Source organism: Ambystoma mexicanum, chromosome 1p (genome assembly GCF_040938575.1).
Source record: "Ambystoma mexicanum isolate Mex_15411 chromosome 1p, UKY_AmexF1_1, whole genome shotgun sequence".
Classification (NCBI taxonomy): domain Eukaryota; kingdom Metazoa; phylum Chordata; class Amphibia; order Caudata; family Ambystomatidae; genus Ambystoma; species Ambystoma mexicanum.
This window is the reverse complement of record NC_090921.1, coordinates 1,391,244,214-1,391,272,107: the sequence shown is the minus strand read 5'-3', so window position 1 is coordinate 1,391,272,107 and position 27,894 is coordinate 1,391,244,214. Positions and strand designations below refer to the sequence as shown.

The following is a 27,894-nucleotide window of genomic DNA, read 5'->3' as shown; positions in this document are numbered from 1 at the left end:
CTCCTAAATGCATAAAAACTCATGTCACAGTATAGCAGTGTAAATGTACGAAATATGCATCTCCTACCAGACACATACATGTAGTTTGTATAGAAAATGTATATTCATTCTGCCATGTCTCACACAACTCCTATGCATATGAAAAATCACGTTAAAAAGAGATCTGAGTTTTTATAAATAGAAGAGGCGTTTACATGTTTCACATTTCATACATGTGCACATCTAGTAGTGTACATTTACGCAGTGTATATCTACTACACGTAGCTGTAGAGTTCGTATAGCGCATTCATTCTGTGCTTGTGAGACATACAGACACATTTTAAAACTTGATTATATCAAAATTCACCAGCTTGATTTTCAATATTTGTCGTCGTTTTTTTGAGTACATCAGACCCAATAAGCTCTTGGCGTATGCCACAAATCTCAAAAGTTGAAGCGGACAAATGTGGCGAATTTCTTAGTTTTTCCGGTGAGAAAACATGTTAAAAGCTGGTCAACACGCAATTAAAATAACACTTTTTAAAAAAAATATGAAGACATCCTTCTCTCCTATAAAACTCTTCCTTAATAATGTAGAAACCTGCAAGCCTTAAGATAAGTTTGGCTGGACCTTTAAAATAATTGTACAAAGGGGGTGTGGCAGAGAGGTAAGGAGGTGTCTACGGGTAGCTTGTGAGATCTGTCAGCCCTGGAACTTCGCCTCACTCACAAAGACAGCAATAGACCTCCAATGTCATGATGAGTGGGCCCTACAATTGCTGACCCCATTGATGTAACGAAGATTCACTGTTTCACTGAATAGTGGAGCTGTGATGTCCCAGAGCCTCCCTGGACCCAAGCACGTATACTACTAAAATGGTGTCAGCAGCTACAATCCACCCACTCCTAGCCCCATATTGAGGTCTTTGCTGAAAGAAATCATACTGCGTTGAGTGGATTATTCCCCGGTCCCTCATGTGGTCTGTCCACCATACTCTCTAAGGCACAGGGACAAGGAGCGCTTCAGACCAGGAGACACAAGTGAGGATTAACACAACCAATATCAGCAACACATTCGCCAAAAGCTTCACAGACATTGGCCTTTGGGTTTAGTGCATTGTTCCCTTCCCCTGGTAATACGGTCCTGTTTATTATGTTGCATTCTGGGACTTGTAGTCTGGGTTTTATAATGGGAAAAGCAGAACTACAAGCCTTGAGAATGCAAAGAAGAAACAGGGCTGGATAAGCACCTACAGATTGGAGTGGATCATGTTGAGAACTATGCAGAGCAAGGAGCCCCGAGGGAGGAACAGGCCCATGTCAAGTCCTATAGCAGTGAGTTAGGAAATCCTCAGGGGCAGAGTTTGAAACAGTCCCCATCCCAATTTACACACCAGAGTCCTCTTTTACCAGAGAGAGGCTAATAGGCAGGGTTAAAGCCCTATAAGAACCCAAGTAGTTGGAGTCAGAGGTGGAGTTCGGAGATAGAACCCAGGAACAGGTTTGGAGCAGGCTGGAGGAGAAACCAGGAGAACCTGGAGAGGAATCAGAGCCCAGGAAGCTGAAATAATTCAGGTGTATTCTTGCAGGAAATGCAACAACTACCGCAAGATAAACACATGAGAGCAAAAAGGAATTTTATGAGACAATATTTTGCCTCGAGTACTGTTAAAAAGAAGGGGATGGGCATTATTCTTCACATGGGATACCCTGTTGTGTGGAAAGTAGTATTGAGCGTAGATAACCATGCATTAAGTCTTTAAGCATTAGGCAATTGTTTACTTGGATGTGAGTTTAGGCAAAAAATGACGCATGAGCGCTTCTCTTTAGGGGTATCCTCCCCATTATAGACCCTCTTATGGAAGGACATTTGTGAGTAGGTGGTGATTCCAACTGAATGTTATACTCACAAGCAGCCAAAACACTCCGTTCATCTCAGTCAGATGTCAGAACAGTCATGCAGTACCTAGGATATGGAGAGAACTCTCAATGATGGAACTATGGAGATTTATTTTACCAAGAGGAGAAGGATTACATCCATTGCTCCCATGCCGACAAGGGATACTCTAGAACTGATATGGTACTGATCCCCACATCTGTGATCCCTAGTGTATTAGCAATAGTGACTAGCCAAAGGTGCTTATCCAGTTATGTCACAATCATCCTTTAGCTACAAGCAATGGCCCCATTGTCCACGTCACACAAGATAAGACAATTTGAAGCTAGAGAAGCACAAATTACTTAACTCTCTGTAATGTTCTTTCTGATGCATGTCCCCCCCCCCATGGATTCCTCATCTATCATATCTCTCTTCCAACGCAACTGCTCTTGAGAAACTTTCCCGCCACCAGGGGGCACAGCGCGGCTCCGCCCGATGCCTCTATGCACACCAGGCTGTACAGGACCAGGACATCAGAGCCTATATATATATATATATATATGGAGGTGCCGTGCCCTGTGACGTTAGTTCCACCATTTTTCGCTAGCACTTTGATGGGAAGGGACTGCAGAACCAAAGTGTACTAGCTATCCTACCAAGTAGATAGATAAATACTTTATTTCGGTTCACACAATTTACAGACAAAATAAAATACAATACAAAATGCATTATTAAAACAATCATGTTAAAATATACAGTACAGCTGTTGAGGACAAGACTTGACAAAAGGAGGAAAAATATAGACAACATTTTCTTGCCATGCGCTTAAAAGAGGCATTAATATGCTTGCATAAATCATTAAAAAAGCAAGCATAAACACAAGACAGGACAAAATTAATTGCATCAGAAACTAGCCTAATATTGTTAGCAATGAATGAAATGTCTTCTAAGCCACTGGCGTCTCAGATTTAAACGTTTTATACAAATAAGTAAAAAGTGAGTTAAATCCTCTACAGCCACACTACCACAAGTACAAAGCTATGTATTGAACTGCCACGACATATGGGCCGTTAATGGAAAAACATTCAGTCGCACTATAGCCATTATACATCTCTGCACTGGTAAGCAAATATAATTTGCGAATAAATTCTCGTGTTAAGTGCAAAATGCCACCATTAGGTGTCCCAGTGAGCGTACGTTTTTCATGCAGTTTATAACCAGATCAAATTCTGTTCTTCTTGCTTTCATGTTCAGCTGTTTTGTCATCGAGTCCCTCCTCCTACCCCCAGGTCGTCAAAATGTATCTCCCACTTTAAACACAATATGGAACTTTTCTTGTACATGGGGTATGTGGCATAGGTCTCGGATTTCGCTAGCTCTTCCATCGCATTCATGATGTTAGGGTTCACCAAAGGGCACGAGTGTAGTTTACGAAAATACTTGAGGAACCTAAACTCAGACCGAACAGCAATATTTAAAACCGTAGCTTCAAAAGCAAGAGGAAGCCCTGGGGTGCTAGAAATCAAACCCAGCAACTTTCTCAGATAAATATGCAAAACGGGATCCAAGGGAGCACAGCTCCCACTCCCCCAGATTTCGCTACCATACAAAATGGAAGAATAGACCTTTGCTTCCAGCACCTGAATGCATTTATCAAAACGGAAGCCACCATATTTTTGATAAAATCTTTTTAAGCTGCCCAGGCTAGTCTGTACGCGATTTTCTAATAACACTAATTGAGCAGACCATAAGCAATTGCTCGAAAACATAAAACCCAGACAGCAATATGATACAACCACATTTATATTTACATTGTCTATGGACCAATTGTGCTTACTTTTATTAGTGCCAAACACCACTATCTTTGTTTACTTCGGATTCAAATTTAAGCTGTTAACTTTGAAATAGCCAGCTGCATAGTTCAAGCTATTGGCAAGTTCCTTTGGTGTCAAATCCAATAGGATGGCGTTGTCTGCATATGAAAGGGTAGGGTACATAACCCCATTCAGCCACGGTGGAATTGTACCTGTCTGAAGTGGGCCAGACATGAAATCTGATAAAAAAAAAAGATAATAGATTGGGAGGGCGATGAGGAATCGGTGAGCGGAATATGCATCAGAAAGAACATTACCAAGAGGCAAGTAATTCGTTCTTTTAATGGACTCCTTCATCCCATGGATTGCTCATCTACGATGATCTGGACGAGGGAGGAGAACAAGGACACCACATAAACCAGAAAACTCTGAAGGGCCGCTCTACCAAAACAGGCATCCTTTCCTGACTGAGACTCCAAGCAGTAATGTTTAGCAAACATGTACAGAGGTGCCCCTGTAGCTCACTGTCAAATAACCAGAACAGGAATTCCACTGTGCAGAGAGTAGGTGGCGGCAAATTCTCTGGTGGAATGAGCTCTGAGACCTTCAGGCACATCCTTACCAGCAAGCTCATAGCTTTTATTGTATGCAGAGAATGATCCACCTTGACAGGGTCAGTCTGGTCACAGCCCTGCCAGCATGGGCACCAGCATAACCAACGCAAAAAATTGTCTTCTCTCTTTCAGGGTTCACTTGGAACCCCAAAAAGCAGCAATATACCCATTCACAGTGCCAATCTGAAGGCCTGTCTGGGTAATAGACAGCAGAAAATCCAGAACTGAGCATGTCCATATCCCTCTCCCGGCACCAAGCTGAAAATGTATGGCATCTACATGCAAAAAACGGATTTGGGGTGGGCCTCCTAACAAAGAGGAGCACTTCCAGGATGTTCCACTACTTATACCTCAACCTTTCAGCAGATAGGCATGTAGGTTAAAGCTGGCAAGCTTCAGGGGTAGGAGTCTTCCTTCCAATTGGAAGTGTAGATGCACTTCAGCGCCTCGATGCCTATGGGCTGCTATGCGCTTTACAAATACAAACAATAAAATAATTAAAATACTCTCACCAGAAGGTGCCAGGGAGGGCAGATGGACATGCCCAGCAATTCCGGGTACCACGTTCTGCGGGTCTAATCGGAGAGATCAAAATCATCATGGACCTGAAAAGGCGTAGTCTCCTGAGAACCAGCGATATGAAAGGGATCAACGAAAATGCAAAGCATAGGTCGAAATCTCACCTGTCAAATTGTCCACCAAAGGTCCCTGTGATGGAAATTCCCTGGAGCAAAAGCACTCTCACTTCTTGTTCACACTGGAAGCAAAGAGGTTCAACTCTAGAACTTCTTGATGGAGCTTCCACTTGTGAGAGGCCGAGGTCTGTCTTCTGAAGGCATCTGCAATGAAGTTCTGCCTGCCGGGGGGAGGAGCTGGTCAGAGACACGTCGCTCTCCAGAGTCCAGAAATACGGTTGTATTGCTTCTCTGCACAGAGCCAAGGAGTCCAAACCACCTTGTTTGTTGAAGTAGCACAGAGTCTTGCCCTGTACCGAAGGGAACCTTTCTCCACCAGAGCCAACCTGATCATTCTCAACTCCAGCAAATTACTGTGCTCCCAGAATTCTGATGGAGACCACAGGTCACTCACCATCAGGTCTTGTAGGCGAGTGGCTCAGCCTTTCAGGGACATGTCCGTGAATAGTGTCAGTTGGGCCAAGGTTGTTAAAATAAGGCTCCTTTCGATAGGTTGCCTCTCTTAGACTACAATCCCAAATCTCCAGACACGTTTTCTGAGACCTGAAGAAGGAGCCGTTTGCAGAGGCGTTTAACTTCAGCACAGTCAAAGACAATCTACCCTGTCTGCTGACTGAAGGAGGAGCTATTCTTTAAAAACTTCCTCTAGACACGGAGCGTCCGCAGAGCCGTTTGTCTTTGACTATGCTGTGCTGAAGTCGGTCTACCCTGTTTGCTGACTGAAGGAGGAGCTATTCTTTTTATTTTTATATTATTTTATTTATTATTTTTTATTTATTTAGAGTGCGTTTTTGGATGACTGGTATCCTTTTCACACTAACATATACAAAATATACATTTACAATCTTGGTGAAAAAAAATGCATAATAAAACAGTTCGTAGAACAAACCTCATAAAAAAACAGAAGTTAAAAGAAATCAATCTTAAAAACTATCACCACTAATAGTCGTTATTTTTTTGCATGCATTGCCGCTGTTATTAATACTGAGTCAGCTCCAAACAAGCCGCTCCAAAATGCATCTAAAGTAGGGTAGTTATATTTTTCATACGCCCGCTTATGTTTTGTTTCTAATGATTCACATTGCGTTAGAACATGTCTTGCGGACTCTATGGTTTTCCTTTCCCACAGAGTCTACATAGCCTTTGGTGCCAAGGAATGCCGCTACATGCTCTGGTGTTTTCTAACACCTTGATTGTTTGCAGCCTAACTGACAGCATGAACCTAATCATGGCAGGATAGCGTTTCTTTATCAGGTAAGGCTGCTTATGTCAAATAATTGTCCAATGTATTCCTTAAACCTTTTTAACGCACCAAGTTGTGCCAGAGCTATATCTGTATCATGGCAACGTGCTTTTGCCGGAATCTTGCCACTTTAAATTCCGACCATGACTTTGGTGTTTGTGTGATTCCAATTTTGCCCATGTAGTTTGTCACTCTGATGTCCAAGTCACTAAACCATTTGCTTGTCTCGAACCTACTCGCATGTTGGGAAGTAAGCGAAAGTAAACTGTCTGGGCCCGCTAATTCATACTTTATTTTTGCCCATAAATTACACGACACTACTGACCACAACACGCCTAGCGAAGCAAGCTCCAATTCTAATCTGATTGCCTGGACAGGAGTGCCCGGGGGTAAGCTTAACATGGATCGGAGAATCTTTCTTTCCAGTCTGTCAACCGCTTCTACCCATTTCCAGGGGAAAACCTCCAAAGCATAAATAATTGTAGGGACGATTGATACTTTATATATTCATATTTTTGCTTCGAGGCATCTCCCTCCTTGGGCATTAATCGTCTTCCTCAAAGCTAACCAACTGCCCCATGCTTTTTGGGTTACTACTTCAAGGATAGCTACTGCCAAAAACTTTGCCCTTATTGTAATTCCCTGGTAGCGATAACTATTGGTTGTTTCAACTCTCTCTTCTCCTAACCACCAATCAGTATTTTTGTTTGCAGCAATCGTTCCGCCAAATATGTTTGTTTTATTGATATTTGGCTTTAGTGACAACTCTGATGAGAAAGTGGACAGAGCAAGAAGTGAGTGCTGTAAGCCCACTTTGGTCCTGTCAAGGATCATGGCGTCGTCTGCATAAGATATGCATACGAAACCCTTGTTAACCTATTGTGGGGGGGTGTTGTGTACCTCCCCCAACCTTTGTGCCAACAAAGGAGAGGTAGATGTTAAAGAACAAGGGGGCTAATGAGCACCCTTGCTTCAGGCCCCTTAAAGTGGGAATTGTGTCTGAAAGGGCCCCATCTTGTGAGAACCTGATTTTTACTACGGTGTCCCTATACAATGCTTTTATAAAGTACAACAGGGTGGGGTCTATTTCCCAATCCTCTAACATGGTCCACAATGTCAAATGCGGACGAGTAGTCCACAAAGCAGGCGTACAGAGCCAACCCCGGTTTGGATTCTAGGTCAGATATCAGTGTCAACAGGGTCCAGATTTGGTGGGTTATAAAACACCCCTTTCTGAATCCTGTCTGATAGTGAGTATTTCTTTTTGAGCTACCCACTTCATGAGTAGTTCCAATAAGATGTTAATGAACACTTTCCCACTACAGTCCAGCATTGCCAAGAGTCTGTAATTTTCTGGACTGTCTCTCTGGCCTTTTTTTAAACACGGGGATCAGAATGACACCTTTCCATGTCTCGGGGATCACCCCGGTTTGACATACCTGTAAGTAAACATTTTTTAGCGTACTTGCCCAGAACTCTGGGTCACTTTTCGAGGTCAGGTTGGTTAGGCCATACGGCCCGGTGGCACTAGATGACTTCAGCTGCTTGATTTTAACTACCAAGTCAACTGCTTTAATGTTTTCTTCCACCTTGCTATTTAACATTGCATGGGCCAACTGATATGTGGATTTTCTAGGCCCTGAAAGGACCTTTTAATAAACTCCATCCATCTTGACTCTGTTACCGTTACCATTTCCTTCTGGGCCCTAGGTAGACCCTGGGCTTTCCCCCAACCAGTGCCAAACATGTTTTGAGTCATTTGTTCTTATCAATCTATTCAGGTTCTTCCACCCCTCATCATCGCAGGACATCCTGTGATTATGGAGCCATGATTTGTAATTACTCTTAATAACAGTAATCGGTTCTTTGAGCTCTATCAGCGACCCTTTGTGGGTTTTTTCCCACTTTCCTAATAGCGGAATTAGTCTTTCTTTTTCTTGGCAATGAGCTGGTCAAACTGCTGTGTGGGGTGTGATGCTTTTTTATTCGCCACCTTCTTGGGTGGTACTACTTCCATTGTGATTCTACAAAGCACTTTGGCTATGATATGTTGCACCCTAGCCCCTTCTTTAGCCACCAATTGGTTTCTCAAGAGTGCATTATATTTAGCCATTGTTTTCGGAGTCCAGCGTAGGTGATTACCTTCAGAGTTGACCTCAAGATTATCTCTTTGTTAGGGAGAATTCTCTGTAAGGCTAATTTCCCAAACCTAGTGAGTCCCCCAGCAGCTTTGCTGGATTTTTGGGGTTTATTTTTTTCTCTCCTGCTAAGAGTGAGATTCTTTTTGCTCCCACTCTTAGACATGATTTGAGGTGTTCCTTTAACTTTCCATGTGTTTTATGGGCTATGGGGTCTTTTACTCCATAGGGTCTCATGTGTTTTTTTGATGTGGGTTACACAGCACCCTCCGTGCCGTAACCCAGGGGTGTCGTGGCGACCCCCCCAACATAGACTCCATACCCTGGGACTGACTACTGTCTCCCAGGGCATGTAAAGTCACCATTGGCTTTGCTAGTCCCAAATTATGAACAGGAACCAGCACAAACCATCATATTGTGGACGTACTGGTCGGGGCAATTTGATTGCCCCGGGGTCTGTTGTTCGAGGGGGTACGTCTCCGTCCCCCCTGATCGAGTTTTGGCTGGTGGCAGTGGATACTACTTTTTATATTCGACCACGAATATATCTCTATGGGATTTTCCCATTGTTCAAGGCTACCAACTTTAATTATTTCATTCTTATAGCTTCGAACATACCGCCGGTTTATTTATTTAATATTAATTAGGCGGTTGGTATTTTTTGCCAGAACTCGATTCTAAAATGGCATTTGTGTTCTCTTCTGTGACTCCAACCCAAGTCGAGCCCTTTGTTCCACTTTTTTGGCGGGCTTCTCCACAGAAGCCTCCAAAAGTGGTGCCACTCTGTGTGGGTACCACAGGGGGTGTGGGAGGGGGTTTAGGCACCCTGGACTGAGTTACCTTGGTAACTCAAGCCGCACTCTTGTGTGATTGGTCCAAGTGGTGAGCCGGCCGGCTCACCACTTAGCATGTTTGATTGACAGCTAGGCTGAGTGAATGGGGGTGTGCTGCATAAAAGCAGGGTTTTGGGGACTGGAACTTCAGAAGTCGCCACAGGACCTAAGAATCCGAGGAGGGAGAAGCTGAGCCGGCCTGCAACGACGACACCACCGGTGGAGCCCTGCTGAACCGTCTCACCACTTTTCCCAATGACAGAGGAGATCTCCAGCCCGGAGAGTCTTCTTCCTTCGACTGGTGGGGATAACCAGTCTAGCTTCTTTTCGCCTTCCTAGAGCATCTTGTGGCCGCCTTGCCTGTGTCAAGCACCCCGGCAACCGGGATACCACGTTTTCACCACCACCGCGAACCGAAAGGTTAGTACCTTTGTACCGGAGAACTCCGCGGCTGGTTTCTTCCCTGGCATTGCAACGACCTTCATCTTTCCTCCACGATGAGATCTTCTCCTCCTCTGGATGACGCTATGACTTGCACCCGCTGCCAGGAACAACTGCCCCCGCTGGAGGATCCTCTCCATTTAAGGTACCGTGTTCCGCCTGGCTTCCCTTGCAACGATTGAACGGGGTGTATTAAATCCTCGTCTCTCGAACCTGGGTTAGCCTGGGACACCTTAGCTAACTTTTCTGAACAGAACCTTTTTCAAACTATCTCCACAAACTTCGAAGACTCTGTGTAACTGTCTGATCTTGGGCATCTTCTGCCTGGCTCCCTTGAAAGTGGGCCTGGCACCTAAACTTCCTTGCTGACCAGTAGACTATGCCTTCCTAACTTGCTGTGGTTCTTTAAAAAGTGTTTAGTGTGTATGCCTCCATAATTCTGCTTTTCCCTCCCTTTTTATTTAACTTGTTGGAGTGCCATCGAACGTTAAGCGCTCACCTCTGTCTGGAAATAAGTGGTGTTAACTAAGACTTGTCCAACAAGTAATCCGGGATGTACATATGATAATAGTGATTGTGTTTTGAACTTATCTTACCAATTTAGTGCTAGTGTGTTTTATAAGTGTGTGTTAAATAAATAATCATATACTTTTACACCCAAGCTCTGGTCAGTGTTTGCTTGTGCTACTGTATTTCCGTACCTATTTTGTATGCTTGTATACTGCCTAACTCTTCTTGAGTGAAGTCTGACTGCTCAGCCACAGCTACCAAGTGAATCTGTGTGGTACAGACTGCTACCAAGTGGGTTTACTGCCAAACACCTGTAGTCTTAAATCTTTTGTAGTGGTCCCTAAGGGAACTGCACAGGTTTCTGCTTAACACTGGTGTACAGCGGTGGGATTTGTATGAAGTATACATTTTAGTGTGCTTAAAGATGCCTTAGTGCAACTAACCACAAAGCTTAGCACTAAAAGAAGTATTTTCTAAAACCTGTCAACTATGCAAAGTTATAGTCAAGAGTCCCTTGCTACAAAAACTGCTGATTGTTTAAGAGTTCTCTGTAAGCATAAGAATCTCCTGACTAAAGGCAAGAAAATGGAGCTAATAGAAAGGTTGTTAGCAAACCAAAGTCTGGATGGTGGTTCAGAGGAACCTACCACTCCAGCAACTGTAGATAACAGCAATTATATTGATATGAATGTTAGTATTGATAACTTTGAGTCAGAAGCAGAAGAGGAGGTGGAAGATGTTAGCGTTGTCTCCCCTGGGCCTCTACCTGCCCTGCCAGCTGTGCCTACTGAACCCTTATCAGGTCCCACACTTAATCCTCAATATATGGAGCTAGAAAAAATGAAGCTTGAATTAGAATTCAAAAGAATTAATGCTCAAACAGAACAACGGCACCAAGAACTAAGGCTCAGAGAAATGGAGCTCAACCATGAGCAAGAAATGAAAAAATTGTCTGTGGAAAGTGCTTCTCTCTCCGAATCCTCTAGGAGTTCCAGTCTCAAAAGACCCCAGATGCCTAAGGAGTTGGTGGGTATGTATGAACCTAAGTTGGATGTGTTGGACTGGTTGAGTTTGTTTGAATATAATCATGGGCTCCAGAACATTACAGGAAATGAGTTACTTTCCTGGTTGTTCTCTAGGCACCCCCTGTTGCAACTGATGTGGTAATGGAGTTGGGGGAGGAGGATAAGAAGGATTATCAATGTGTGAAACTAGCTTTGATAGCTAGATTTGGGAAGACCCCTTCCCAGTACCTTAAGAGGTTTAGGACCCTCAAAAAGCATGATGGTACCCCTTGGGCTACCTGGGTGAGTGAAAGCTTGAAGAACTTAGAGGGATGGATTAAGGGTTACAAGGTGAACACTTATGAGCGAATGAAGAATCTGGTGATGTTGGAGTCAATTTATGATGCCTGCTCTCCTGAGCTCAGACAGCACTTGGCTGATTCAAAGGAATTAGATTCCAGGAAACTAGCTAAGGCTGCTGACTTGTGGGTTGCCAACAGGGCTGCTCACAAGGACTCTGGGGTAAATCAGAAAAAGGATGAGGGGAAACAGCCAAAAAAGACTCCAAAGAGAATTCTAATAATTCCAATCCCAAAGAGGGCCTCAAACAGAACAATAAGGGTAAACCACAAGGGAAACCAAATAAGAGTAGTGTACCCTCTGGTGGTAAACCAGAAGGAGGTCAGAGCAAGCCACCATTCCAGAAAGCATTTGGTAAATGCTTTGTTTGTGGCTCGCCTGACCATGTGAAAGGAGATCCCAGATGTAAGGGTAAACCTTCAGGGGTCCAGCTTATCTCCTTAGCCTTCGCTCCAGAGGAGGAAGTACAAATGGCAAGTGGAAACTTTCTACTGCTGGCTGATGAACCCATTGGAGTCTCAGCCAGTGTTTCTTTAGTGTCTCTGGGTCTGTAGGAACAACATAATTTAGATGTCTATAACTCTATCCCAGATAATACTAAAGAGTATTATAAGGACAGTGTCCAGGTGAATGGTCAGGAGACTCCTGCCATTAGGGACAACGGGGCCAGCATAACTGTGGTGGATAAATCTGTTTTTCAGGCTGAGGATGTTGCTAAGGCACCCAAACGCCTCATCAAGTTAGCTGGAGGGCCTGTGCAGATGCTTCCCCAATTACCAGTTCTCATCCAGTGTAATGACATGACTGTGAAGATACCTGTCAGCATACAAAGTGAGGTGCCATGAAGGGTTCTGTTGGGTAATGACCTGAAAACTATTGGAGTAGTGTAACATACCCCCAGACCGCCTAGTAAAAGGTTACAGGAGCTCACCAGACCTGCAAGGGAGAGGACCATGAGAGGTACTCCCCAGGAGATGATGAAGAAAGATATCACTCCTACACCACTGGAATTACAACTTGCTATCACTGAACAAAAAGAAGCAAAGGGGAAACCCAAGACTTCCAAGAAACAGCCAACAGCAAGCACTCCAGTGCTTCCAACAAGGACTTCCCCGAGGTTGTCCAAAGTTACACCTGTAACTCCACCTCCAGCTGAGGCTGAGAGGGAGGTACAACCCTGTATGGTGGAACTAAACTCTGAAGAAGAGCTAGTGGAAGGCCAGGAACTCATTGGAGATCTAGATCCTGTTGACCATCCTGAGCTGCAGTCTTTACTGGCAGAAGGTGGACCCAACAGGGCAGACTTCAGTAAGGGGCAGAGAGAATGTCCAACTCTGGAAGGTCTTCACCAACAGGCAGCTTCGCAGGCTGATGGGCAAGAGCATGGGAAGTACAGGTTGCACTGGGAAGATGGCCTCTTCTACAGTGAACCAACTGAGTCTGCACCTGGAGACTACAAGCGGCTTGTAGTACCTCAAGATAACAGACAACAGTTCTTGCAGCTAGCCCACGAGATTCCTTTGGCTGGTCACTTGAGTTTCAAGAAGACCAAGGAAAGGCTCTCACTCTACTTTTATTGGCCAAAAATGGGGGCTGAGGTAGATACGTTTTGCAAGAGCTGCCATACCTGCCAGATTTCTGATAAGGTTGGGTCCAAGAATGTGGCACCTTTAGTGGCTCTCCCAGTAGTGGGAGTCCCATTTGAGAGGGTAGGGATTGACATTGTTGGTCCCCTTGATCCCCCAACCTCCTCAGGCAACAGGTTTATTCTTGTTGTAGTAGACCATGCTACTGGGTACCCTGAGGCAATTCCTATGAGGACTGTTACAGGTCAGGCTGTGGCTAAGGCCCTCCTTGGTATTTTTACCAGGGTTGGGTTTTCTAAGGACGTAATCTCTGACAGGGGAGTCAAATTGTATGTCCCACTACATGAAAGCCATGTGGAAAACCTGTGGAGTTACTTATAAGTTCTCTACCGCCTACCACCCTCAGACAAATGGGTTGGAAGAAAGGTTCAACAGAACCATGAAGAGCATGACAGGTGCTTTAGAGGATCCCCTTAAGAGAAAGTGGGACCTTTTATTGCCATGCCTTCTCTTTGCTTATAGAGAAGTCCCTCAGGGGGGAGTAGGTTATTCTCCCTTTGAACTTCTCTATGGCCATCCAGTCAGAGGTCCATTGGCCCTGATTAAGGAGGGGTTGGAGAGTGCTCCTTCCCCCAAGCCAGTCAGAGTGACTGACTATGTGATAGGTTTCCGAAGGAGAATGTCACAAATGATGGCAGAAGCTAGTGATAACCTGAAAGCTGGACAAGCCCTGGTCAAGCATTGGCACGACCAGAAGGCTAACATGGTTGAGTTCACTCAAGACCAGCTAGTTCTAGTTATGATCCCAACAAGGCAGAGGGCCTTGCAAGAAAAAAGGATGGGACCCTTCAAGGTTGTGGGTAAACTTGGAGAGGTGAACTATCTGGTGGACTTGGGCAATCCCAAGGAGGCTCCTAGAGTCTTCCACACCAACCGACTAAAAGTGTATGTCTCCAGACCTGAAGTAGGAGCCTTGTTTCTAGCTTCAACAGAAGAGGAAGAAGAGAGCAAAGCTCTACCTGATCTCCTCAGAGGCTTACCCTTGGACGAAAAGATTGAAGGAGTAAATCTCTCTTCAAATCTGACACCTGAGCAACAAGAAGAGTGCAAAGCCATGTTAAACCAGTTTGCCTCTCTGTTCTCACTTTCACCAGGCTTGACCCCTTGGGGACAGCATGATATACTCACTGGTGACTGTCTGCCAGTCAAAAGCAGAGGATATAGAATGTCAGAAAATGTAAGGACCCACATTAAAGGGGAGGTCAAGAAGATGCTTGATCTCGGGGTAATAGAGCCCTCTACTAGCCCATGGTCTAGCCCAGTTGTGTTAGTACCAAAGGCAGGATCCAAAGAATTGAGATTCTGCGTGGACTATAGAGCTCTTAATGCAGTCACCAAGACTGATGCCCACCCTTTGCCAAGGACAGATGAGTTGGTGGATAGACTTGGTTCAGCCAAGTTCCTCAGCACATTTGACCTTACGTCAGGCTATTGGCAAATAGCCCTGACAGACCATGCCAAGGAAAAGATTGCATTTTCTACCCCAGTTGGCTTATACCAATTTAAGGTTATGCCTTTTGGATTGAAGAATGCACCTGCTACATTCCAAAGAATGGTGAATCAGGTTCTGAATGGGATGGAGGACTTCTGCATGGCATACTTGGATGACATTGCAGTATTCAGCCAAATCTGAGAACAACATGTGAACCACTTGGGATATGTTTTGCAGTCTCTTGGACAGGCCAATCCGACCATAAAGGCAAGTAAATGCCAAATTGGTCAGAGTAAGGTGGTCTACCTTGGGCATGAGGTAGGAGGTGGAGAAATAAGGCCTTTGCTCAGTAAGATTGAAGCTGTGCAAAATTGGAAAACACCTACTACTCAAACCCAGGTGAGAGCTTTCCTAGGCCTCACTGGGTATTACAGGAATTTCATTGAGAACTATGGGACCATAGCTTCTCTACTGAATGTGATCTCCTCTCCAAAATTCCCTAAGAAGATCAGATGGAATGAGGAATGCAATCAGGCCTCTGAAAACCTGAAGAAAGCTCTTTGCCAAGCACCAGTACTGAGAGCTCCTGACTACCACCAAACTTTCATTGTGCAGACAGATGCTTCTAATGTAGGTATGTATAGGTGCAGTCCTTAGCCAAATGGATGAGAAGAGTAGGGAGCACCCCAGTTGCTTCATCAGTAGAAAACTGAAGGATCCTGAGACAAGGTGGGCAACAAAAGAAAGAGAATGCTTTGCTATTGTGTGGGCACTGAAGACGTTTAGGCCATACTTGTATGGTTCTACTTTTGTTATTCAGACTGACCACCAACCCTTGAGATGATTAATGCAAATGAAGAAGAGCCGTGATTTAAGGGCCTTTCTGAATTTCAGGTGGTTTTCAGTATTACGAATGTGTAGGAAGTTCAAGATGATTGGCGCTTGGACGGAGAAAGAGGATCCTCCCAGCATGGAGGAGTTGTGAGGTGGGACCGCTAGGCGAAATGATGTGCAGGATCTGAGATTCCTTAAGTGCTGGTAGGGAACAATTTTGTCTCGAAGGAATTCCTGTGCGGTGTTGTGGATGGCGGGGTGGGTGTTGCAGATGCCTTTAAAGGTAATGTGTAGACCAATCGGGAGCCAATGACGGACTTTTAGTGTACGGCTGATGTGTTCTCTGGCGGGTATGTTAATGAGCAGGCATGCTGCCACATTTTGGATTCTTTGGGGTTTCTTTAGTTGAGATGCCGGAGCACCTTGGTACAGGCAGTTTGCGTAATCTAGGCAGGACAGGATGATGAGTTGATGGCAGAAAAACAGTGTGGATAAGTGAGGTAAGGGAAGATATGCCATAGAATCCGTAGATGGAAGAAGCAGGTTTTTAGATACGGTAGTGGTGTGTTGGTTGAGGGATAGGTCTGAGTCGAGTCCAGTGGGCATCCTAGGTTTTTTACCACGTTGGAGATTGCCAGTGCTTGTCCTAGGGGTTGAGGCCACGGAATCAGTTGGGGGAGGAGGGCTGTTTTCCCCACAAACTAGGATTTCAGTTTTCCCAGGGTTGGGGAAACAGGGAGCCTGAGAAAACACATATTGGGCTGGGTGCCCCAAGGGTGACCCAATACCATACTTAAGGTATAAAGGGTCTGTTAAGTGAGAGTTTCATAATGATAAATCTTCCTAACCTGTGTCAACCCCAGAACATTATGCTTGGACTTGGTAACTATTTTACCTTGTCCCTAGGTGAAGGGGAATCTTTTTCCCCTCTCACCTACTATTTTACTCTTTTTATGGGTGACTTTTCATGTCTCTCGATAGTGTATGGTTGAATTTAGAGTTTCCTATACGTTTTGGAATTAGGCCGCTGTGCCCCTTTGGGCTTCCCTGTTAATTTCTCTTCCATATACTTGCGTGAACTACAGTTCCCAAGTAGTAAAGAGGGATTTTCATCCCATTTACATTTTGCATAAGTGAACCAGCACACCCCACCTTATGTGGAGCGCTGGGGGGATACAATGTATCCCCTTTCTTACTTACCTGGTAACATTTAGTTACAATTACGTTTGTTACATGATTTGGCTAGTGGCAGTGGCTTTACCTTTATGACTTTTAGTCTGTATTACCCGCAGGCTGTTAATTCAGCCTCATTAATGCACAGAATGGCCACCATTTTGCTAAAATGGTGGGCTCCTCCTTTTTTGCCATTTCTTGTGTGCTTGCTGTTTCTGAGGTCTTCCCCTGCCATTCTAGGTGGGAACGACCTCAGTGAAAGCTTTGTCTTCGGTGGCAATCCTTTGGATTCCCCGCCCTGGCTCCGGAGTGTCTGAGAAGGCAGGAAGCGAGGGAGGAGTCCAAAACTCCACAGCCCTTTGTCTTTCACCTTGCTTGAAAGCAACCAACTCCCAGTGAGGGGCTGGCTGTCCTGATTGGACTGCCAGACGGGCCCCCCCCCGCTGTAAAATGCAGGGCGAGAATGCAGGTGTTTTGCTAGTTCCTGTTAAATACTCCGAACACAGTAGCTGCTGGCAAGTCGACCACTGGAGCTAAAACTGAAGAGGAAGATGAAGAAATGACAGTCGTAGTGATTTCCAGTGACCAGAGGGCCTGCTGTGTAACCACAGCCTGCTGTAACCCTTCCATCCAATTGACCTGGGGATCCTGAAAAGGACGACCCCGGCCCAGAGCCTGGTGAGACACACTAGACTCAAGAGGACCTGCATTTTGAGCCATCCCTTGGCGTGCTGTCCTAGAAAGAAAAGTAAGAAATGAAGGGCCCAAATGTGGTCCTGGGAAAAAACAATAATTAAACCAGTGTTTAATATGATCTATTTGGGCTTTCCTATATCTGCCATCCCTGGCTATTGCAATGTAAGACAAAGCCTCCTCCAAAATTCTACTCTTCTGCTTAATCAACTGATAAGACTAAATCGAACATTTCGATATTATTCCAGCAGTAACATTTTACAAAGGGAAAATTATTCCAAAACTTACATATGCGCTGGAACTTTATTTTCATGCTGTTCCAAAATGTTTGGATTTAGCAGAGGCTAGGATTTGGCAGAGGATATTGGGGTAACCTAACGTTGTCCCTCTTGCTGCTATAAGATTTGAGCTAGGCTTTGGCTCTATCAGAGCACGGGTAGAGTGGAAGGTATTGTCTTTATTTAGAAAATTGCTTGTACCAGTTTCTACCTCTTAGAACGAAGACCTGAATATATTCATGAACCATAATCCTAGAGTAAAGTCAATTAACTGTATTGCTCAGATTCGTATGTCAAGTGAAAAAATTCTGCAAAGCTTAAACTATATGAAAACGATGGGATCAACACATTAGACACATTTCATAGTTATCCATTAATCAGCCACCTCTGCAATGAACACAAGTAAAGAGGCACATTATTGCTGTCATATTTGATAAGATTTCTTAATTATCCGTATAGAGCAATTTTCCTAAGATTTTGTTTGAATATTTTACCTACCAACGAAATATGCCTGAGGATAGGTCTGATCACAGCAGCCGAGTCTGGGTGTAGGTTATGTAGGAATATGGACATAGAAGAAACCGGTCAACATCTGATTCTGCATTGTCCAGCACTCAATGGTATGAGGATGTGCTATCTAGGAAATCTGTTTTTCTCCAATCATTGGTGTACAGAGGAATATCTTTGGCAGAGATGTTTATATGGCGACAATTCTGACGGCACAATAGCGGTAGTAGCCTTTTTTAAATCTATTGAATTGAAATGAACAAACGGTTAAACCCTCTTTTTTAATCTTTTATATGTTTATAGATAAAATGATGAAAATATTTTGTGATAATGTAATACTTGTTTTATATTTTCTGTGTTCTTTTCTGTACTATTCTAAGTTTTGATTTGATCTTAATGTTTCAAATATATATGACAATTGCCATGTTTTCTTAATGAGATATGTAATGTGATGAAATGTAAAAACTTTTATCTTGTGTTTTATAAAGGTTGTATAAACCAAAAATAATTTTAAAAAGTTTAAAAAGAAGATCTGAGGTGCATCCCTGGAATAGAGACCACTGACAACTGAGAAGCCGCTGGAGTGACTTCATGTGTAGAAGGGCCATTTGCACTACAAGAACGCAGGACGACTGCAGCTGGAACTCTTTCCTGTTGTTGGAGGAAATGGACCATCTTGCAGAGGTTTGCCACTCCATCCTCGAGCAGGAAGGCCCTGCCACGGTGAGCGTTCAAGACGAATGCAATGAAATGGAAGGACTTGGATGGAAAAACATGAGACTTCTTGAAGTTCAGGGAGACTCTTAAGCTGTGCAACAGGCTGCACATTCAGTACAAGTGTGCCAATGCCTGGTCCAGGGACAGAGCTCAGATGAGCCAGTCATCCAGTTAGGGCAAGACATGAATGCCTTCCCTTCTGAGGTGAGCCACTACCACTGCCAGCAGCTTTGTGAAAAACCTGACTGCCGAAGGTAGACCCAACAGCAGGACCTTGAATTAGTAGTATCAATGCACCATTGAGAATCTCAGATACTTCCTGTGCTTTCAGTGATTGGGCACATGGAGGTAGGCATTCTGCAGATCTAGTGAGACAAGCCAGTCCTGCAAGTTGAGGGCTTGCATGATCTGAGCCAGAGTAATCATTGAACCTGCCCTTGCGCAGTTACTGGTTCAAAAGCTGCAGATCAAATATAGGGCATAACCCCAGTGCTTCTTTGGCATTAGAAAATAAGTTAAATACCAACCATTCCCTCATTCTGAGAGGGGCACTGGGTCTATGACGCCTCTTCACCAGAAGCTGACAAACCTCCTCCAACAGGAGGGGGTCCAGAGTCAAACATTGATTGGTTGGGGGATGGTTTGGAGTGCATCGGGCAAAGGGGAGACAGTTACCCTGAACAACCTGCTAGGCCGAGGAGTTAGATGTGGTAAGAACCCAATCCTAGCAGAACCAAGAAATCCTGCCTACTACAGGGGATGAGTGGTGGAAGCACAGTCTGATGCACAGAGGGCTTTGGACTCAGGGCTGAGGAGGACCCATTGAAGGCTTGCGAGCCTCCGCTTGAAGCACCTCTTCCCCATCTCGTAGCTGGGTGGTGCTGAATCTGTTTGCCAGAGGGGGCTTGCCTTCCGCCCTTGTGGGGATAGGAGGTGAAGGGGCATTACCCCCCACCCCTGCCCGCGGCATGTGGTTGGACCGCTAGGCCCAGAGTTTTAGCCTTCAGAGGACTGGAATTTCTGGGAGGACTCAATGTCTTTTGCCCCAAACAAATTGTTGCCATTTTAAGGATGGACATGGTTAATCCTGAGGTCCCCAGCCCGGAGTGCCTCCTCAACACAATTCCTGTGGCACTCTATGAGCCACGCAGTCAATCATACCCATGCAGGATGCCTAGCTGCTCTCCTTGACCAGGGCTTCAAAGTCATCTCTCATTTCTCCTGCAGGGAGGTGTTCTGAAGATGGTAGATCAAAGACCGAAAGACAATTTTGCCATGGCACAGGAGGCGTTGATGGCTCTCAGAGCCAAGCTGCTGAGTCAAAGACCTTTCTTCACCAGGCATCAAGTCTCGTACTTTCCATATTGGGAGGTAATGAAGGGAAGACTTCCTTTTGAGATTTGTAGCGGCAGCCTGGACCACTAGACTTTTATAGGAGGTTTGAGCAGATAGGAAAAACATTTTGCAAGAAGCTGCCATGTACTTCTTTGCTAGATTCGGGTCCACAGTTGGCAGCAAAGCCGGTTTTGTCCACAGCTCTAGTACCAGTGCTTCGACTGCCAGCTTGAAGGGCAGGACAGTGTCTCCCTGTAGACCTTTGTCATGATTACCCGTCAGCTCAAATATTGGCTTGAGTCTTGAAGGACCCGACAACCCTCAGGGGTCCACCACCTTGGCCATCAGGCATTGAAAAGAAGCCTGAGACTTACCTGGTGTAGGGGCAGGGCGCATGTGAAATTCTGGAGAAGTACCACTTGCCTCTTGCAAATCAACAGCAAGATTCTGCAAGTCTCCCTCCTCCAAATAGAATTGTCAGGTCAGGGAGGTCCCTAACTTCTCTGGGGCATAAGGGTTCCAGCCCAACAGGGAAAGGATACCACTCCTCTTCATAAATGTATTCCATACAAGACAAACACTCCCCTAGAGAGCTGTGGGTACTGTCAGGGAATTCTGATGTTGTAGAGGAGTGAGGATCTGAAGCCGGTAGACTGACATCGGAAAATGGAGCAGTGCAGCATCGAGATGGGTACTTGCCCCTATTAGCCATGCTCGAGCCTGAAGGCATACTGTCATGCGTTCTTTGCTGGCTCATCCAAACACGGTGGTCCCCTGCCAGTCCTGGGACCTTGGAAAAGAGGACAAGCATCTTGAGCTGAAAGGCCTCCATTCATCCTCCATGGAGGATAGGGTTGGAAAAGGTAGCTGTGGCATCTGTTGCTCAGCGGAGTCCGTGGAGCTGTGACCTTTCTTCAAGGGGCAAAAGAATGCTGTTTCAACAAACTGCTGGGGGAACGAGACCTCTTGCAGTGTTTCTTCTTCTTGCGGCCCGTTGACCTTTTTTGGTTCACCTGGTGACCTTGAATAAGTCCATCGGTCTCCTTTATCCCTATGGAGAAGGTATTGAACTTTGCTGCTTTTCCTCAAAGTGCCTTGGGGGTACGTGAACTCTGTGAGGTGTCAGAAATGCGAGATGGACACAAAGGTATGGTTTTCTCAATGTTTGCCATTTATTAAAATGAAAAGGGGTGAGATAAACGCCTATCTTACCCTATTCTAACGAGGATGCCCCTACCTAGCAAACCAAAACAAAGAAAGATGACCCAATGTCCAAAAGGTCTCTGACCCTCAAACCAATGCAGACCCTAAAGCCAATACATACAACAAAATACCACAAGGAATATATGCCCATCTTCAATTGAACACAACAGTGCAAAAGTTCAAACGCACAGGTTTTTGAAAGTACTCCTTGTGACTAGGGTTGGATTCCCTTCCCTGGATCAATGCAGGAGTATCCTTGGAAAAGTTCTGATTCTACAAAGTTCTGTTGGGTTCAAAATAAAAGTTTTCTCCTTCCAATGTGACCTTCCACTTGATAAAATGAATGTCTCTCTTGTCACACTTGTTCAAATCTCAAAGCAATAGATAGCCTCCACAATATCCTTAATATGGTAAATGTCTTTCTCACAAATCAGAAGTTCATAAATAAAGGTAATTGTTTTCCTACGCATGTAAAGTGATTACCAGCATTTCACACTTCTTCTCATGAAATACTTTTGTCCGGATATCACAGCAACTACTTTTGGTGAAGCAACAGTTTGCCAAAAATGATAATAAAGTTAACAAGTTATTTCCACCACACCTCTTTGCCACAATCACATTGCTTCACAATATCGTCTTCTTTCTTGGTCCACTCACCTGCCAGGACTAACTGCTGTTGGTCCCTTTCCTGGTTTACTCACATGCCAGGATGAAAAACCATTACAACCACAGTTGTGCTTAATGGCAATATTTGTTCCAAGATTCTCCACACCAATATTCTATGTGAGGAGGTCTAAACAATGGCTGCTTCATTTTATAGTCGCTTGACTTTTGACAATGTGGGCTACAGATTTCTCCAAATTGGAATCCCATAAAAAGGGAATTGCGCCCTTGTTATCTTTGAACTGCTTCTTTACAGTCCTTTGGCTGTCGGTAATGTGGGTTACCGGTTTCCCCCAATTGGTATCCGACATAAGGAGAGTTGCGCCCCCTGCTGCCTTTGTCTTGCTTTAATTGTTCGGAATTCAAAAATATTAGTGTCTGCTAAATATCCTGCTCGGAGTGCCCAGGGGTCACTTGCAGCTTCATGCCAATTCACTGGTCTTCTTTGGCATCTCCTTTACACTCGCTGGTGTTGCAGCGGCAGCAGATCTTCTGCGTTCTGTCTGCTCTGCTGCAAGCTCCTGCTGACTGCACAGTTCTTCTCCAGAGGTCTGCCAGCTGTGGACTCTCCGCTCCTTCTCACACACTGAAGCGCAACACGTTGGCTTGGGAGCACATCTCCCCTTTGGTTGTGCTTTTCTTCCAGATGCTGGTTCCCACTGCGCACCATCTGCAATTTAGCCTGCCTTCACTTCTCGCATTCAGCTCACGTTCTTCCTTCTGTGGCTAATCCAGCACTCCGCACTGCCTCTGCCTCAGCTACTCCTTTGACATCTTCCTCCAGCTGTAACTCATTTCTGAGTTTAAATGTCCTGCTTCAGTGTTTTCCTCTATAACAACTAGACGGCACATTTTGGTCAATGACACCTTCAATCCTTACTAACTCTGGGCCCTTCTTTCTCATACCAGTATTATAGGTCTTGAAGTCCCTAATGGTTTTGGTTGTTTGAATTTTAGTTAGTTTGGATTGCTTTCTAAACTGAGAGTTGTCAGAGTTAGGGAATGTTGAGGAAAATATTTGTGTTTTAACATTGGGGTCAGGACCTCTACTTAAGACAGAGTCATAACAATTAGAGGATGTTATATTTAATTCCTGAATTCCCAATGCACAGACCTTATTCTGGTTAGGTGCCTTTTCAGAACATGTTCTTTGGGTAGTTACCTGGGAGAGACTTGTGTAATGACAGCATGCCATTAGGTATTTGGGAATTATGGGAATCTCATCCTCAGAAGATGATGAATACTGAGTCCCTCCTAAAGGAGTCACCATTTCCCCCGTGATAGCCTTCTCCTCCCATGTGATCCTTCCTCCTGATACCATCCCCAGGGTTAGGGTCAGGTAGCAGCTGCCTTACCCCTGGCCACCTGGGAGGAGATCTTAGGCTGGGGTCCAGTGATGACACTGCATGAGTCATCACAAATGGCGCGCGCATCCTTGAATACTGCAGGTCGTGTTCCTCTACTAGGCATTGTAGGCAAATCCTTGGGGTGTGAAATGGACATTTGACACCTGCAGTCGGGGTTTAAAACCTGATGCCTTCGACATATGCGACATGACATGAAAGACAAAGTTAAATACTTAAAGCAGTGTTCCTGAAACAAGCAGCAGGTACAAAAAAGGAACTAAGGTCACGTTTCTTGGGTGCTCTATCTATATCTATCTATATATAATGGCCCCGATATTCTGTCCGGTGCCAGTTGCGCAAAGTCCTTGGACCTAGCCACGCTGCGCCCCCTGGCAGCAGAAAAGTTTGCAAACAGCACCTGTGCTGGGAGATATATATTATAGATGAGGATTCCGTGGGAGGAAGGAATCCATTCGAATTATTTAAACACGAGCTTGAGGCAGAAGTGAAAATGCGTGAACAGCAACACAAATGTATTGGGGAATGAAGGGCTCAGAGAGCATTAAGATTGGCAAGGTCCAAATTAGAAGCACACTTAACAGACCGGTCTGCAAAATCTCAGCTCCACTAAATAAACCTATAACACCAAAGGTAATAAAGCCAGCGGGTTAACAGCTTAATTACGGAGGCTTCAAACGTGCCACTACACCTCAAGCCTTACAGACTTCGGTGGGAGACCACATTATGGAAGAAAGAAAACATGGAAATTATGGGAACGTTTTTCATGTTCATTTTTGCGATTCTAATTTTGAAAATAACAGTATTTATAATCTCAATGATGATAATAAGTTTCTTAAAAACCTGGTTAAAACATGTTCAGCCCCATTTTGAGTTCAGCTGTATGGTAAAAAAGAAGCAGCTGCAATTCGTTGCTGACACTTTTTGGGCTGTAACGGAATTACTGCTGTTTTTCCGGCACTGCAGAATTCAGAGTTTGACCATCAAGTGGAGGATTTACCGCTAGCATCATGATGGATGGCAATCCTCCACTTTAAGGTAAAACAGCTGTTGGGATTACCACTTGCAGTAATTGCACCAAAATACCCATGGAGTGAAAACCTTGCACCACTCAGAAACCCATGGTAAACCCATAAGAGCGCTAACGGTAAAAGAGTTTGGAGGAAATTCAGTGGATATATACCGCTGGATTACCACCAAACTCGTAATAAGGCCCTTCGTCTATAAAACGAATTCTTTTACATTGAAATTCCAAAGTAAAGAATTAACATCCTGAGTGCAAGAAGGTGCCAGAAGAGTTCTGTTGATTTTTTTTACTGTACAGAATATATGCAAGCCATGTTTTGTCCTAATTGGGTTGTGGTGTGGTTTCTAACCTGTTAAAACCCATTCCATTTGCTTTACGTCTCTTTCCTTAGCCCTAGGTGTTTAATATTTACTTTTTTTTTGTGGATGTTAGCTTGTGACCATTTTGTTTTTTGATGGATGTAACTGAATTCAATGAACAAACAATGAAAATAAAGCTTATGAAACAAATAAAGTTGGCTGGGGAAACTGCTTCCTGGCCACCAGGTGAGGGATATGTCCAGTAGAACTGGTTAAGCATTAGTAGATCCAATAGCTATGCCCCTTGTTATATCTATCACCTTGAGCGACTGCTCTAATGCTGACGCTTTCCTATCCTCAATCCTCAGGTGGAAGCAATGCTGGGCGGCATGGAGGCAGCACTGCCAGCCCTCATTAACTCCAGCCCAAGAGTTGCCAAGAAGTCTGGGTCCCCACAACAGTTATTTGTTGACACCTACTCCACATCTGTACCTCACCCAACAGTCCGCTCTTTCAATATGGTCCACATCAGGTGTAATCTTACCAAATTACTCACTTAGCCATATGTTGCAATGATAAAGTCTCGGGAGGATAGCTCAGTAGCAACGTGCTCGCCTTGGTAGCAAGACGACATGGAGCAACGGTTTATAGTGAAAGGTTTGAATACAAAAGGATCGAATGCAATTGTTTCGAATCAAAAGAACAGAAAAAATTCGAATGCACGTTTTTTTTGGCCTTTCCCCCAAATCCCCTGTTTTTCTGGGGAAAACTAGTATTTTTTCCAATACGAACGCAAAAAAAAGACATTTAAAAAACGTCCATTCAAATTTTTTTTTTCTCGGTCCTTTTGATTCGAAAATATTGCAGTTTGAAACAATGTATTCTACCCTTTGACTGGACACCGGAGCAACACCGGTTCGATACCCGGGTCCGAGCTTAGAAACCTCTGGGTAGTAAGCGCGTTATAAATAACCTATCATATTAAATTACAAAATTGCTTTGTTGATGCAAGCCTCCTTTCAAAACCGAATGGAACGTATCAATTGGCTAATTATGCCTAGTAACAATACTTCATAAGTCCTTTTTCTTTTGTTCCTAGGTGACTTACAGAGCCCAGAAAGGAATGACCAGGAATGCTGTGCTGAAGATGATCATTGTGTGGATATCTGCCTTTCTCCTCTATGGCCCCGCCATCATCAGCTGGGAATACATTGCTAGAAAGAGCATTTTGCCCGAAGGCGAATGTTATGTCGAATTCTACTATAACTGGTATTTCCTCATGATAGCATCCACCATCGAGTTCTTTACTCCTTTTATCAGCGTCACCTACTTCAATTTAAGCATTTACATCAACATCAGAAAGCGCACTATGATGCGGAATGAAGACCCTGCCCCGGGCCAGGAGGACTGTGAAATGAGCTTTCAGAGGAAGAAAAGAGAGCACCTCATATTTTTTGTCAAGCCTGTGGCAAGGAGCCAGTTAGACCAGAAGAAACGGGCTAGCAGCCTCTCCCCGGCGCGACCAACCGAAGCCACCAGGCTAAGTGCCCACAAGCTTGACAGCCAGTCGCTAGATTTCAATATAAGCCAGGACTTGCCACCTCTGCATGTAGATGTCCAGTCTAGGCAAAGGCAAGCCTGCCTGTACAAAACAGTGGAGAATGTCTGCTGCAGCAGCGCGAGGGTAGACATGGCGAGCACCATTGCAAACCGCTTCCGGCTCTCCAGAGACAAGCGGGTGGCCAAGTCCTTAGCCATCATCGTCTGCGTCTTTGCCCTGTGTTGGGCACCATACACTCTCCTGATGATCATCCGGGCAGCCTGCCATGGACGGTGCGTTCAGCACTACCTCTACGAGATCTCCTTTTGGCTCCTCTGGCTGAACTCGGCCATAAACCCGGTCCTGTACCCGCTCTGCCACATGAGCTTCAGGAAGGCCTTTATGAAGCTGCTTTGCCCAGGAAAGGTGAAAATCCACCCCAACCTTTTCACATAACAATGTGGCTGGTTTTAGTGGCAAAACTTAAAAGGGACCTTTGCTTCTGAGGAAGGATCACTGGTTTTGTATTCACACCAACTTGACTTGCAGAACAATTCTCCTACTACTTGGGAAATGTTGGATTAATCCACCCGAACATTTAGGAATTTAAGGCAAATTATATAGTTCCAAAACAGTTATAACATGTTGATGCATAGCCTCCTTTCAGTTTATACCACATTGTTTTATTTGAAAGTTACCATCTGATATTTTTTTTATGACCTACCATTTTTCTCTGAATTATCTGATGCTCTATTAAAATTAGAAAAATGTGTGCATCATTGCGGACAAATGCATTCCTTCTTCTCACAACCCTGAGCTCTGCTCCAGAATCAGATTAATATGATATTATCTTTCTGTTTAACAGCAGTGATTTTACAATGATATAATAATCACATAGCAATGTAATAGAACATTTAGGCGATCAATAATACTCATTATTGGCCCTGACACAATTTATGGCTAAGAGCCAAAGGCGCTCTCGTTTGTCAGGGAGCAACAACTTGTATTTTTGTTTAAAAAAAGATGTGAAATAAAGGATTTGACTATTTGAGATGCAGGCAAGCCAACTGTACATGGTTTGGAAAACATTGCTGAATCTTGCACGATCTTTGCCTATTACGAGCTTGATTTAGGATTGAACAATAAACCCTAAATATGACATGTGCTTTTTTTTATTTAAACCCTAAAACACTACTCAAAGAAAAAACAAAAAAATAAATGGCATTCAAGATAATACATCTTGGACTTTCCACATCAGCCGCACAACACTATAAAAAACTGCATTGTTATGCGGTCAGAGATTTTAGATCGATTTCTAGAGATATTCCCATCAATATTTAGGTTAATGTACATGTGAGAACAAGCCCTCAATACAGTTCTCTGACTAAATCATGTAGGCATCTCCAATCCCGGTCCCGCGCTTAGAGACTGGTCTCCGGTATTAAGCGGGTTACAAAAGATACTTGAATTAATGTAATAACTAATTGCAAAGCGGCTGCAATCACCATCAGTAGATACCATAGCCCAATAAAGGTCCAAAGGAATCGCTCTTCAAATACCTGCGGTCATAAAATAAATATACTGTGTGCTACAAAGCGGCCCCTCAAATATAGAAGCTACACGTGCCGAGCAGCAGAGGGCGCTGCAATGGCAAAGGCCGATATAGAAGCTAC

At 44.4% G+C, this 27,894-nt stretch overlaps 1 protein-coding gene across 1 annotated transcript in view; it reads left to right on the top strand.

Annotated features, from left to right (window-relative positions):
• The window catches only part of LOC138454828 (histamine H3 receptor-like), a 283,654-nt gene extending 256,274 nt beyond the window's left edge, over positions 1-27,380 (top strand). Inside the window, exon 3 of the mRNA XM_069607069.1 lies at positions 25,781-27,380. Within this exon, the coding sequence (XP_069463170.1) occupies positions 25,781-26,677 (897 nt within the window). The 3' untranslated portion in view covers positions 26,678-27,380. The remainder of the gene's footprint in view (positions 1-25,780) is intronic.
• Positions 27,381-27,894: the final 514 nt, after the last annotated feature.